At 34.7% G+C, this 15,821-nt stretch overlaps 1 protein-coding gene across 4 annotated transcripts; it reads right to left on the reverse strand.

The window, feature by feature from the left end:
• Positions 1 to 238: 238 nt before the first annotated feature.
• Positions 239 to 11,862, reverse strand: LOC123547133 (uncharacterized). 4 transcript variants are annotated; one of them, XM_053549665.1, is made up of 7 exons: positions 11,745 to 11,862; positions 7,973 to 8,720; positions 4,831 to 4,897; positions 2,675 to 2,782; positions 2,222 to 2,287; positions 1,244 to 1,375; positions 239 to 327 (listed from the first exon to the last, which is right to left on the reverse strand). In XM_053549665.1, exons 2-7 carry the CDS (start codon positions 8,663 to 8,665, stop codon positions 245 to 247), a joined length of 1,149 nt encoding a protein of 382 aa, XP_053405640.1. In that variant the 5' UTR covers positions 8,666 to 8,720; positions 11,745 to 11,862; the 3' UTR covers positions 239 to 244. The 4 variants fall into 4 exon arrangements, with proteins under 4 accessions (XP_053405640.1, XP_053405641.1, XP_045189919.2 ...); XM_053549666.1 differs by having other exon boundaries at positions 7,973 to 8,716; positions 11,745 to 11,859; XM_045333984.2 differs by having other exon boundaries at positions 11,777 to 11,856.
• Positions 11,863 to 15,821: the final 3,959 nt, after the last annotated feature.

Here is a 15,821-nt window from a genome sequence, read left to right on the forward strand (position 1 = left end):
AACTGGTTTTGTTTTCGTATATCGTGAAGAAGCACCAAAATAAAAAAATAATTCTATGCATGAAAAATCCATGAGTAGTCATATTCATGAACACAAATTCCGTTTTAGAAATCTGCTACTTGTAACAAAAGTGCTTATTCTTATCCTAAAAATCTAATATAAGAAGTTACAATATAAATTAATATGTTACATAAGGAGTATGTAGTCATGTATTTATTTTGCACTTGACATATTTCCGATAATTTTAAGTCTTACTTATTCTCACGTAGCTGGTCCTCAAGTCTTGTAATGCCTTCTCCAGGTGGTCTCCGCTCTCTGCACTCATGCCTGAAATGTAACTCTTATTCATTAGTGTATACATGATTTAACCCTTAGCCTGCTGCAGGCGAATTTAACAGCCCTTGCAAACAGCTTGGAACCAGATCAGACGCCGATTAAATCGGCGTCTGATCAGGTTCCAAGCTGTTTGCTACTCTGACAATATTTCTTCCAATTTTGGAGCAAATTGAATGAACTTTACAATTTTAGCAGACGACATTTCCAGCAGACGACAATTTATCTAGCATGCTAAAGGTTAAAAAGATTTCCAGTACCTAATAATACCATTGTACTAGTACTTGTTAATACCGGTATATCAAATGTGAAGACAATAATCAACAAGGCAACTTGTATACCGGTATTAATAAAAGTGAGACAAACAGGGGAATATATTGAGCAGATGCAATGGTCCAGTAGTAACCCTGACTGACAATGAAACCACAGGTCAGTAGTTTTAGCCCATGCTCCTTCAACTAAAATTACTACCATTTGGACACTTGTCTCATGAATTGGTTCCTCACACCTGACACGCTCAAGAACCTGGGAAGCTTCTGATTGGTTCCTCACACCTGACACGCTCAAGAACCTGGGAAGCTTCTGATTGGTTCCTCACACCTGACACGCTTAAAAACCTGGGAAGCTTCTGATTGGTTCCTCACACCTGACACGCTTAAAAACCTGGGAAGCTTCTGATTGGTTCCTCACACCTGACACGCTTAAAAACCTGGGAAGCTTCTGATTGGTTCCTCACACCTGACACGCTTAAAAACCTGGGAAGCTTCTGGTATCTGAGCATCCTGCACTATCCACCTACTAGAATTACAAACAGCCTTCTGAAGGAGTTGCCCACTAAGGTTACCCTGGCAACTACAAACAAGCTTATAACAAACAAAAAAAAAGCAAGTGAATCTTTGGCATATCTTACCTCCACTACGGTGATCTGTAGTTGGTACAACACCACTGTCCATGATTTCTTTAATGTCAAACTCAATGGCTATCCATATATTCTGCATGTCATCATTGCCTTGGAAAGTTAACTCGGCTGTTGCAAGTTGACCTATAGAAAATTATTACAAATGAGCCACACCATGAGAAAACCAACCAGTGCATTTTCATCTGGCATGAATCCGTGCAGTCAGGTCTGGATCCATGCTGTTCACTTTAAAAGCCTATTGCAATTAGAGAAACCGTTAGCAAACAGCATGGATTCTAACCTGACTGCACAGATGTGCAGGCTGGTCTGGATCCATGCTGGTCACAAATGCACTATGTTTGTTTTCTCGTGGTGCGGCTCAGTCATATTATATACAAATCATCAGTCTCTAGTTTGCGCTATATGACTTGTCTGTATTCGATACATGTTTAAGGGAGTGATAGTCCTATTTTTAAGGTGTTAAGTCATGACTTCAGTCCCGTTGGGGTCACAAATATAAAGTTAAGGCAATATATTTAGATCAAGAACTTCTGCATTAAACGGCATTTTTTTTATGTTGAATTTTGGAAACGTATAATTATTAATTATTTCTACTAATTTTTCCATTGAAAATTAAAATTGATTGGAAACGTGCTACCAAAGGTAAACTGCCTTAATTATAAAGCTTTATACAAACAATCATTCAGTATGAATTCTTACATAATGTATTGGTCAAAAGGGTAGGAAAGTTTTTAATTGCTGAGTCTACTAGGGCTTGATTCCTGACCATGACATTTTTTTTTCTAAGATTTTTCATTATCTGAAAATAGTTTAACTAATGAACTCACTGAAACTAATGTTCTAAATTTCATATGACAAAAATTCAATTTAAAAAAAAACGACCATTTTTAGTCCAAGTCTGGAGTCCAGTCCTATTAACTGTAATCTTTAATATCTGACAGGGTCTTTAAAATTAAATTCTAATATTACCAGCAAGTCTCTCTGCTATCTGTCCATCTGGCATACTCTCGAAATCTGGAAATCCCCCCACCGCTCCTGAATAAATTATACAGAATATCACTTAAAAGATTTTGGATGATAATATGACATTTATCTTATAACAAAAAATAACAGAATTTAACTGTGTAAAACTCATATACATATATACAGTAATTTCATTTATCAGAGGTTAAGTAAAGGGGTCAAATTATCATCTTATACCTACAAGAGTCAACAAAATATCAAATGGTTTGTTCAAAACAACAACTTCTTGAGGAAAATAATCTGCTGATTTAAATTTTAATAACTATATACATATAGATTGTTTGTTCATTTCGATATATTCAAACAGAATGACTTATCAACTACAAAGTCCACAAAAATTAGTCCCAAAGTCATCAGAATGATTTTGCAGAATTTAAAAGTACTAAACGAATTACCTACCTTCTGATGGATAGGAAGGGGGACTAACTGGCTTCCTATTAAAATGTTTAGTGGGTAAAACAGGAGCATATTGTAGCCGTGGCATAATTTCCAGCATCAGTTTTGGATCTAGAAAATATTTTGAATTTCTTCACATTTTCTTATTACACAAAAGTCTGAAACTGAGTTTCATACATGACTGAAGTTCAAGTCCATAAAATAAGACAGTGCATTGTACTTTAATATACAGATATATGTATATTATTAACAACGTATTATGCCCAAATTTAATGTCTGAAACCTTGCAATACCTTTATGTTTTATGGTTTAAGATCTTTGGAGAACAGACGAACTGATGCAAATTTAATAATGTTTTACAAACTTGTCAATTCACTAGCAGCTATTCCTATCTGAGCTTAATTTGAAAAACCCAGGAGAACCGATGACAGTACATCTTTAAACAAGAGCTGTTTGTAAAAGAGCCAATGCTCGACTATTCAAATTGTCAAAGAAGCAGGAATATTACCCTAAATGTTAAAATATCTATAGAGTTTCAATCCAGTATCTGCATTAGTTTTGGAGATAGCAACTTGCATGCAAAATTTACCAGGCTTTTCTAAGTCCAAAAGGGGACATAATTTAGTCAAAATACATGTCAGAGTTATAGGACTTGATGCTATCACCCGGTTTTATAATCCCTACGACGAAAGTGTAGTTTTCAAATCAATATCTGCATTAGTTTTGGAGATACAAAATGTAGTAACATGTATGCAAAACTTTAACAAGGATTTTCTAAGTCCAAAAAGGGGCATAATTTACCTAAAATATGTGTCAGAGTTATGGGACTTGATCCAGTGAGGCTAATTATTGACCTAGAAAAAGAAAGAAATAAGTTTCAAAGCTTTAACTTGAAGGTGTGACACCGACACCAGGGTGACAGTAGAACAACTTGGACTATTCTTTGAATTCTCAAGCTGAAAATTTAAAAGTTCTTATGTTTAAGTATTAACAAGAGCTGTCGGATGACAGCGCACTCGACTATTGAAAGAATTGATTGAAGAATGGGGTCAAAATATTTCAATAGATTTTTAGACAAAACAAAAAAATGGATTAAACAAAAAATGTTCCTGTATTTGTGGATTTCGATTAGTCTTGCACTAAATGGCAATGTGTGACCATGATGGCAAATGTGTTAAGTTATATGTTAGGCAAAACATGGACTTATATGAAAAATTTAACTAATTTCCAAGTCAAAAAAGGGCCATAATTCAGTCAAAATAGTTGACAGAGTTATGTACTCTTGCCTACAGATGGAAATCATGTTGATAAACTAGTGTTAAAAGTTTCAAAGCCACAGTTCAAATAGTTTTGACAAAACGCTGACTTGTAAGAAAAACTGAACAAATTTCAAAGTCCAAAAAGGGCCATAATTCAGTCAAAATAATTGTCAGAGTTATGTACTCTTGCCTACAGATGGAAATCATAATGATAAACAAGTGTTTAAAGTTTAAAAGCCATATCATGTCAAATAGTCTTGACAAAACATGGACATATACAAAATAGAACCAATTTCCAAGTTCAAAAAGGGCCATAATTCAGCCAAAAAAGACAACAGAGTTATGTACTCTTGCCTATTGATAGAGACTATTATACTGAACAAGTTATAAAAGTTTCAAAGCCGAATGTCAAACACTTTACACAAAATATAAACTGGTACGAAAAACTTAACCAAGATTTCTAAGTCAAAAGGGGCCATAATTCAGCCAAAATGCTTGATGGAGTTATGTACTCTTGCCTACAACTGAACATTGTGATGGTTAACAAGTGTTGAAAGTTTCAAAGCTTTATCTCAAAAGACTTTGTCAAAATATGAACTGGTACGAAAAACTTAACCAAGATTTCTAAGTCAAAAGGGGCCATAATTCAGTCAAAATGCTTGACAGAGTTATGTACTCTTGCCAACAACTGGACATGGTGATGGCTAACAAGTGTTGAAAGTTTCAAAGCTTTATCTCAAAGACTTTGTCAAAATGTGGACTGGTACGAAAAACTTAACCAGGGTGTGACGCCGACGCCGTGGTGAGTAGGATAGCTCTACTTATTCTTCGAATAGTCGAGCTAAAAATAAATGATCTATTGAGTTGTACATAGAGAACACAAAGAATTTTTTTCCTTACCTGTCATAAGATTTTTTTTCTTTGGTATCAAGTTTTGTATCTGTTTCACTGTCTCTGCATCAGCACTCTGGAATAAAGTTACATTCTGTTAAACATACCTGAAGATACTGTACTTTGAAATTATTCATTTTTGTTCTTATGAAATATCGTGGTTTGGGCAAGAAAAGGCTATTTCATGGGGATCTGAAAAGCAAAATGAGATGCACGATGAGAAAACCAACATAGTGCATTTGCAACTAGCATGTATCCAGACTGTTCGGTAACAGTTTCTCTAACTGCAATAGGGTTTGAAAGTGAACAGTATGGATCCTGACCAGACTGCGCAGATGTGCAGGCTGGTCTGGGTCCATGCTGGTCACAAATGCACTATGTTGGTTTTCTCATGGTGTGGCTCATTAATGTAAATAACAAACATAATGACACAATCACTTCCCTTGAAGCACCTGGACCATACAAGTAAAATATAAACAGATCTTTCCTACATGAACAAGAGCTGTCCGTAAGACAACCAAAGCTCAACTATTTGAATTGTTGTCAAAGAAGCAGGAACATTATCCTAAATGTTAAAATATCTATTGAGTTCAATCCAGTGTTAACATTAGTTTTGGAGATAGTAACTTGTGTGCAAAACTTTAACCAGGACTTTCTAAGTCCAAATGGGGGCATACTTTGGCAAAAATGGCAAAAAACAGAGATATTAGACTTGATGCTATCACATACTTTATTTTATAACCCTGAAGACACATGTGAAGTTTCAATCTTTAACCAGGATTTTCTAGTTGGTTATTGACCCAGGAAAAGAATAAATAAGTTTCAATGCCTTTAAATGATAGCTGTGTGTACTTGCATTTAAAATTTTAATCAGAATTTCATAAGTCCACATTAACCAGGATTTAAAGTAACTAAAAACTTAAATTGAGGGTCTGAAAAATCAATTTTCTATAGCAGCTATATCTTTATATGGATGGCCTGATATTAAGATTAATTTTCTACAGCAACTATGTATGTTAGGCCTGGGGTTATAATAAATTTTCTATATAGTAACTATTATATGGTGGGCATGATGTAATAATTTATGGCTAAAAGAACTGACAGCTGTCTTCATTGATAAATGTTTATCAAAACAGCCATCACAATACAGCTAGGTGTTAATTCCTTATTGAAACTATATTTCAAAGTGGCTTCTTGTCTCATGGATTTCTTGACTTACATAAAGGGATTACAATTTTTATGTTATCTTGCAATTATAAACAGTTTAAAGATTATAATGAAATAGCCAATGCTCCAAAGTCAGTTCACTTACATGTGAGTTAAGGCTTGACTTTTGGTTTCAAGTTTACTAGTATGTCAATGACTTGTCAATGCCAGTGACATTGACCTTTGAGAAAACAACCTAACTTTAATCAAGGGGTTAATACAAACAAGAGGGCCATAATGGCCCTATATCGCTCACCTGTCATCATTGCATTTAAGGACAAGATGGTCAAAAAATCATAATCAAGATCAATCAAAAGAATCATGAGAAAATATAGTTGAAATTTTCTTAAAGGTACAGATATGTCATAATACACTTATAAATTGGAGGTACCATCCATGTTGTACCACATGAAAGTAGTCTCGGTTTTTCCCTACGGCCAATAATAAAAAAGTTACTAAATAAGCTATTTATAGTAAAATAAATGGGAAGAAATTAAAAAAAAAATATTGTAAGTGAACAAAAGGATCTGCCAAATAAAAACAAGAGCCCTGCAATGCAACGCAAATGCAGAGCAATATACACACAAAACAAAGTCATATGACCTTTGACCCCTAAGTGTGACCTTGACCTTGAAGTGAGTCATCCAAAACATGCGCTCTGCACATCCTTTTGATGAGGTGAACATTTGTGTCAGGTTTCTTTGAAATCCTTCAAGGGGTTCAAGAGTTACAGAGCAGAAGGGAAATTGCTAACCAACAGACAGACACAAAGACAGACGGACACCGAGGCGATAACATAATACGTTTCTTTGGGTGTATAAAAAGGAATCGAGATCTTATGGTGATACAAACTGTGTGCAAGTTTGGTTAAAATCAAATCATAAATGAAGCTGCTATTGTGCAGACAAAGTCAAAATAGCTAATTTTGGCCCTTTCAGGGGCCATAACTCTGGAACCCTTTAAGGGATCTGGCCAGTTCAAGAAAGGAACCAAGATCTTATGGTGAAACAAGTTTTGTGCAAGTTTGATTTAATTCAAATCATAAATGAAGCTGCTATTGTGCAGACAAGGTCAAAATAGCTAATTCTAGACCTATCAGGGGCCATAACTCTGGAACCCATTATGGAATCTGGCCAGTTCAAGAAAAGAATCAAGATCTTGTGGTGATACATGTTGTGTGCAAGTTTAGTTAAAATCAAATCACAAATGAAGCTGCTATTGTGCAGACAAGGTCAAAATAGCTAATTTTGGCCCTTTCAGGGGCCATAACTCTCAAACCCATTAAGGGATCTGGCTGGTTCAAGAAAGGAAATGAGATCTTATGGTAACACAAGTTTTGTGCAAGTTTGATTAAATTCAAATCATAAATGAAGCTGCTATTTTGCAGACAAGGTCAAAATAGCTAATTTTGGCCCTTTCAGGGGCCATAACTCTGGAACCCATAAAGGAATCTGGCCAGTTCAAGAAAGGAACCAAGATCTTATGGTCATACAAGTTGTGTGTAAGTTTGGTAAAAATCAAATCATAAATAAAGTTGCTATTGTGCAGACAAGGTCAAAATAGCTAATTCTGGCCCTTTCATGGGCCATAACTCTGGAACCCATAACGGGATCTGGCCAGTTCAAGAAAGGAACCAAGATCTTATGGTGATACAAGTTGTGTGCAAGTTTGGCTAAAATAAAATCATAAATGAAACCACTATCGTGCAGACAAGAAATTGTGGACGGACGACGGACGGACTGCGGACGAAGGGCGATCACAAAAGCTCACCCTGTCACTATGTGACAGGTGAGCTAAAAAGTACCATAAATTATCTAAACCTTCTTTAATCATCAACCCCTAGTACCCTTTTGCATTAACCCCGCCTTTTATGTTCAACACATGCATACAGTTTCATTGTAATACTCTGAATACTTTAATAGCAAAAGGCTTGAAATTTACATACATAAGCAAAGGACTGTGTTTTTGTCTGGAAGAAAACCGTCTTCTCCGGAAGTGAGCCCGATGCCGGTTTCTGCGTCAGCTTGACCCGTTCAATTGAGCTTGCACTCTCCTCCTCCCAAAACATGAGCTGGTGCACAGGCTTGGTAAGCTCCCCTCTGTACAAGCACATACACTCCAGATCAATTAGCATTAGATACTCGGAAATCTGACCCACTGACGCCTCAATGGCTGCTTCCAATTTTCCATCGTCAGCAGACACAACTGTCATGTTAACTCTGCCCATGAAAATGGGCTGATTAAATACTAATGCAACGACATCGCTGATTTTTTCTAAGTCGTCAGTACAACCTTGATATTTTACAGTCAACAAATCTTTCATGTTATCTAAACATTTCGTCACGATCTCTTCTCTATTCAATTTTAACTCGAAGAATACATTTGACACAGACTTTGAGTCAGCATCTAAATAGGACACAACCAAACAATGTTGAGGCCTTTCTGGAAAGCCTGTATATTGTTGTTTTGAAATCCATCTTAGTGATTCAATATTTATTTGTTTCTCAACATGTCCGCTAAATATCAGTCCCATTTGCAAGGAAATAGTAAGTTCACCATCCTTCTTCTCGATCTCATCTCCCCAGGTTGTTATATATGAAATCGAGTAGTCCACGACACCTGGATCAGCCATTGCCATGACTATGGCTTTATAGTAAATTACCCTTAAAAGATCTCAAAATTGCCTTGTCTACCTGTAAAGAAAAAACAATTTATAAACAACAATTTTTTAAATGAATACAGTGCTTTTTCCCACCAATTTGGGAATGGGGCCAGGGCCTTTACAATTGGGGAAAATGTGTCGGAAAATGCCTAAATTGGGAATTGTTAAAAGTCATATCTTCTGTTAAAATGTCACATTTAAGAGAGAAAATGACCATAATTTATCATTAATGCATCAATTTAGCAAACTGTCTTGTGTTTCAAATGTGTACAGTTTAAGTCTTGTTTGAAAAAGAAAGAAAATATAATTATATATTTAACTTCGGGAATTTTAGCCTTGAAATTGGGAAAAAAACATACTATTTGCCATTGGGATTGGGGCCATATTTCGGCCCTAAATGGCTAGAAAAAAAACACACTGGAATACCTCATTTAACTGAGACTGTTAGTATTAGATCTTGTAATATTAAAGATCAGCATTTCTAGTTGCTATGGAAATAACTTGTTATTTATAACTAACTCCTCATCAATCAGTTAGTGAATATGTATTTTACCGTATTACAAGAGTTCGATTTATTTTCACTAAAATTCATGGAACACTGCGACTCGTGAATCCAGTACTATAAAATCATTAATTTGTGCGGGAGACTAATTTTTGCTGTTGGGTGAATCCACAAAATAAGGTCACAAAGACATAAATATCCCTTTTATATTCCAGATTTGAAATTTACGAATTAGATACGTTTACAGCAGTGCCATAAAATTTCATATCCATGAAATTTAATGATTTTACAGTAAAGGTACGAATATTAAGAAAGATTATCTCCAAAAGTATTATTACAGGGCTTTTTCTGGCCATTTTGGGAAAAAGGCCCCTGTGCTTTTTGGGAATTTTCGACTTGCGAATACTGTCATATTGGGAAATATATGTATCGGTTAAACATCCAAATTAGGAAAGTATTTCCATGAAAATCAGTCTTTTTTTTTTTTTTCCTTACGTATATTTCTGTGATTTCTACTGCTAATATTCATAAAAGGAAACTGCTTTATATTCAAATTCAAGCTGAAAGCTGAAAATTCAATAAAATCTACAATACAATGGTTGCACCACTATAATTTGCAACAAAATAGGTCTAAAAAAAAAAAAAAAAAAAAATTTTTTTTTTTTTTTTTTTTTTTGCTTTGATTGGGAATTTTTGAACAGCTATTGGGAAAAAATATGCATATTTGCCATTGGGAATGGGGCCGAATTTCGGCCCCGTTGGACACGCTGAAAAAGCCCTGTATTAAGTAATTTTTTCACTGAGGTCTTGTTACATGAATGACAGAATTTGATCAGTAAATCTGAGTTTTGCTAGTCAAAATATTTTTAGCTAGTTTTATATTTGTGATGGGGCAATCTTAACATCAAAAATTCGAAGGATCAAAATAATGGAGGATAAATCACAGTACACAGTCATGTAAAGTTATTACTTTTATTGCTAGGGCATTATGTTGTGTAGACGCATTAAACACTGATCATGTACACAGTGCATACATCTGTTTTTATCACAAGAAAATTCTTAATTTTGGAAATTATTTGATAATTTTTACATAAATCAATTCTGTAAGTTTTATTTGAATTTCTGGCCAATTTAAGATAATTGTGATATAATCGGCATTTAAAATTAATAGCACATCATAAAAGCACTGGCAGTGATGAAAATTTCATTGAAAATTTCCTCCACTATTTTGGTCTTAGGAGTGTTTGACATGAGTGGAGATATTGCCCATATGAAAAAATCATCTCAATATTTCCTCCAATTGCATTAAATTAGTTTGACTTAGTCCAAATAATGGGACGTTTGGGGACAGCATGATAACTTTCGACTGTCGCTGTCCCGTCATGTTATGATTAGCAGACATGTCTTGCTTTTTACTGTAATATATGAGAATTGATTTATGTGAAATATGTGATATGTAGAAATTTTATATATATAGTCTCTTGTAATTCAAATTTGAGTGGCCATTTACTTGTGTTTTATTATGTATATGTCATGTTTTTATACTGTAAACGTGTAAATGGATGAGACTGAAATAAACAATAAACTGTCCAAACTTATTCCGCATATTTCTGTTAGGCAATCCCCAATTAAAATCCATTGGGAAAGTTTTCTGGTACATGTGCAAAGTATTTGTAATGATTACATCTCTTATAATGAATTTAAGTTGATGTTAAAGGCTTAAAGCATTAACTTGCCTCACTGACATTTTATAAATGTATATTTTGTGTTTTGTTTCATCAGCAGTCTGTTGTTTATTGAAACCGGTGTCATGGTAAATATCTCCTCACACCTGTCACATCATATTTTCAGCCATTTTAAGTATTTTATTTAAAATTATAATTAAATTCAACCCATTTGAAGTTTCTACATGAATATTAATGTATAATTTATTAAAGCAAGTAAGTCTGACCAGCTTTGTATTGTGACTTCTTTGGATTTTTTAATGTCTTAGTTTTCCTAACAGTAAAATGCAATTATGGGTAAGGCTAGAGGGATGACAAATATAAAATAGCAGATCATAAAATAATTAAGTCATCCTGATAAGCCAAATGAGTAAGGTTAACTTTTGCTGCTAAGTTTGACTTCAGTCTAGAATTTTGCTTGCTATTTGTGGTTAATTTGTGATCATATTCCTCATTCACTTTTCATGAATTCATGCAATGTCAAACATGTGTTAAAGACTTATGGAGAGCAATTAACACAAAGCATATTGTAGGCGAGGAAAAATAATATTTTTGTTCACTGGACAATTTATCAAAATTACACTAAAATTTGTTAAACAGAAAAAATGTTCGAAAAATGTATTATCTTTAACAAATCAAAGCTACATCACTATATAATAACGTTACACAAATGAATAGAAAAATAAAGGGTTCTCACTGCAACAGACTAAAACGAAACTTGTATCGAAAGTAGAAAACACAAACCGAGTTTGACAGCAACCGAAAGTAATAAATAATATTCAATTTATGAATTAACGTACATATAATTAAATATCAATGTAATCATTACCTACAATTAAAGTATATGTCTGATTCTTTTACCTATAATACGTGTCGAAAACGAAACTAGAATAACAAATTTACTTCCTTCTGAAATATCGTTTGTGTACAAATGGTGTATATTTGATAATGGGAGGTAACTTCCCCAAGCATCAGAGGAGCCGCACGAGTTTTATGTACTAGCCTCCTTGTACCAATTATCGAACGCTACCATCTCTAGATTGATTTCAATATATCATCGGATTACCGCTTATTGCAAAGGTAGAGTTCTACTTTACTAATCTGTTGGCATTTTCATTGTTGTTGTTTTTTTTTTGCTAGTTTTGAGCAACGTACGTATTGGTAAGGGTTTTATAGAATATTTTATTCATATCTTTTTTCTAACTGACAAAGTACACCGACCTCATAAAATTTACAAGAAAATCTAATAAATGTTTTGATATGTTTCCCGTCTGTAAGATCTAATACATGACCATGCATGTTATAGTAACCAAATACCCCACAGCTTTCGTTTTAACTGTTTCTTTGAAATATATAGAATTTGCCGATGATAATAAAACGTCATCAAATTATGAATATTTTAAGGAAGTATTTAATCAAATCGAAAGCTATACCGTATGAATGTAAATAGTTTCAAATATGAAAAATAACAGTCAAATCAGGGTGGGTATTAGACACGACAGCTAGGCCTATGTTATTTTTATTATTATTATTATTATACCAGATTTATATAGCGCCCTTTTCATGATAAACACGTTGAAAGGCGCTTTAAAATACAGTAACTGCAGACACAAAGGGCGCGAAATCATCCTCTACTAGTATAGACACAGAGCGATCTGACCAGAGGGGCAGAGTGAGATAAAGCCCCCAGAACAGACAGAGAGAACTTTTTCAGATACAGACGTGTCCGGCTAACTTAGCCTAGCTCTTTTCGAATAGACAGTCTGGTTCTTTAAAGTGCCCGGTGTATAGCATCCAGCCGCAGGGTAGCTGTGATAGAGCGCGAAAGGGACTTCAGAAATGGAATAAATTACAGTACGGCTTTAATTCCAACAATATCTGTATTTTTTCTGAAATAAACGTGAAACATGAGTATTAAACCTACATGCCGGTCAATTTCAATCATATATTCATCCAATTTATAACTCTTTTTTTTTTTGGACACGCTTAATAAAGAAGAATTAATGCGATTTATTTGTTCTACCTTTTAAATGGATTAAGAAGGTGGCAAAAATTGTTTAAATCGATCATTTTAGAAATCATGATATAGAACTTTAGAAACTGTACGTTTGTGCTTGAATCCTTTTATTTCCACCCTTGTTTTTTTTTTTTGTTTTTTTTTTGTTTTTTTGTTTTTGTTTTTCATTGAAGTTATTAGTAAAAGGCTAAATTTGGATAAAATGTAGGGTCGTTTTCGTTAATGTATCGCGCAAAATACGAAATCGCTTCTGCTTCGGCGATGTTTCAAAGAAAAATTATTGCTTGGTTCAACTGTGTAAAAATATATAATATAAACAAATATTTTAATGATTTCGCTTAACCATTGTGCCTTTCCTACAATCACTCTTTAAAGACCCACCACGACCTAGTGACCTATTTTTTCACCCACAAAAACTTCATGAAAATCATTCATATAATACAGGTAATATACAGCTATACTTAACGTTTTCAGGTGGACAATTTAGGCCCTTCTTGAATAAAAGTGTTTTCAAAACTTCATCTGCAAACTTTTTCAGTCAATCTCTTTTCAGCATAGTTATAAAAATATACAGGAAGAAATATCTTACACTGTAGAAACAAAATGTGATAAAAAGAATTAACTAAATACACTGATTTATGTGCATATTGCTACATTAATTCAATAACATGTTAAGACATTAAACACATTGTCTTGGCCTTTATATGTCACTGTCAGTTTGTGACTAGACACTTGTTATTTCTCATTTTCTTCATGCAAAGCATGTATAATTACCATCATGGAAATACAAAAGAATACAGTTATTTTGTGGTGCCTCTTTAAAGACATTGATCTACTGCTAGTTAATGTTGCCCGTTTTTACAAAAAAAAAGAAAGAAAGAAAGGTGAAAGGTCAACCCCGCCAACTACAGGCATATTTCTCTAACATGTTGTTTGTGTAAAGTACTGAAACACATTGCTTCCTCCCAAATTATAAAACATTTCACCAGCCCGTCAGCATCCTCTACCACCTACAACATGGGTTTCGTGAGAAAAGATCATGTGTCATTCAAGTAGTAATGTTAGTAAATGACCTGGTTAACGTAGTCTATGATAAGAAACAAGTAGGTCTCATACTGTGCTAGATTTCAGTTAAGCTTTCGATAAAGTCAGCCATAAGAAGTCTTACTAAAAATGCACACTTATGGAGTCAGACGTCGAACTCTCAAGTGGATTAAAAGTTTCCTTGAAAACCGAATCCAATCAGCTGTTCTGAATGGCACCAGATCAGATGCCACCCCAGTTCCATCTGGTGTTACCCAAGGATCCGTCCTTAGTCCTCTGCTCATTTTAGTTTACATAAATGACCTCCCACAGAATATCAACTCCAAAGTCCGCCTCTTTGCAGATGATACAGCAGTCTACCTCATACTCTCATCTGCAAATAAATCAGTTACCCTCCAGAATTACCTTAAAATGTTAGAAGTGTGAGAGTTGGAGTAGGTTATAGCCTGAATTCAACCCCTCTAAATGTCAAACTATTCACATCACAAGAAGGAAACATCCTATTCCCAATCATACTACCATGGAGTCATACGCGAATCAGTCACCTCCAAATACCTTGGCATGGATATATTGGGACGCCCGCATCAATAGGTCAACAAAAAGAAAGCAAATCAAACGTTAGGGTTCCTGCGCAGAATCATCAAATCTGAACCCATTAAGTCTAAACAGACACTTCTTACACCCAAGCTGGAATATGGCTCTGAAGTGTGGTCACCTTATACCCAAATCCTCATAGGCCAGATAGAGGGTGTCCAGAGACGGGCAGCTCATTGGATTAAGGCTGACTACCGTCAAACCTTCAGTGTCACAGACATGTTACAATCCTTCAAAATTCGTCGCCTTCACATCCGTCGTATTGATAATAGATTTTCCCTTATGTACAAAATCCACCATAAATTAGTTGCAATCCCCAATGCAAAGAAAGCTTCTTAATTCCCCTCACTCGCCTAATAAGTCACTTTCATTCCCTGAGTTACCAGCTACAGATTACTTAAAGTATACTTTCTTACCCCGAACCTTGTATGGCTGGAATTATCTCTCTCTTGCTGTTGTCAACCTCCCAATTCCTGAACAGTTCAATGCAGCAGTCTCACCACTGCCTGATAGCTGCTTTTATACTTTTACTTTTAAGCAAGCTATTTTTCCTTGCTTTTTACAATCATTTTACGCTTCAGTATATTAATATTCTTTGTGGTTTGACGCGCCAAATGTCTACGTCCCCGCGAGCGGTTTGACTTTATCGGAAAATAAATAGATACTATATAGACATTTTATTTCAAATCAAATACGCTAAAAAGCCCACGATGACATACATTTGACACAAATACAATAGCGGACAGTGTACAAAACAAATATAGTATTTCAATGACACATACTAATATAGTAACATATACATCTAGCAAAACTGACATTGAGTTTAATGAAACCCTATTTTCTGAGGAAAGTACATATATTCACCCGGAGAAGGCCGGTAAGAAATGTCATAGCAGAATGCATTTCAAATATACTAACCTTTCAGCGATTTTAGAATGTCAACATTTCACCTTTACGTTCAATGTTTACCGGAAAGAAAAACAATTACGAGACTAGTAAGCCAATTTCAAAAAGAAAAGGCAGGAATACAATATTCAGCGAAACATTTTTAATTTAAACTATTATTATAGTAAGATAAAATAGATATAGAATAAAAAGGTTATTTAACATTATACTGTACAATACGAGATATATTTGGACTGAACGGAAAATAGCAAGTTTTGGTGTTGAAGTCCAGACCCGCAACAGTAGAAGGAACTGGGGTGCCACCGGGTGGGCGTTGTAGAGAGGGTGGACGCTCACCACGCCCGG

The sequence above is a fragment of the Mercenaria mercenaria genome, chromosome 8, assembly GCF_021730395.1.
Source record: "Mercenaria mercenaria strain notata chromosome 8, MADL_Memer_1, whole genome shotgun sequence".
Taxonomy (NCBI): Eukaryota; Metazoa; Mollusca; class Bivalvia; order Venerida; family Veneridae; genus Mercenaria; species Mercenaria mercenaria.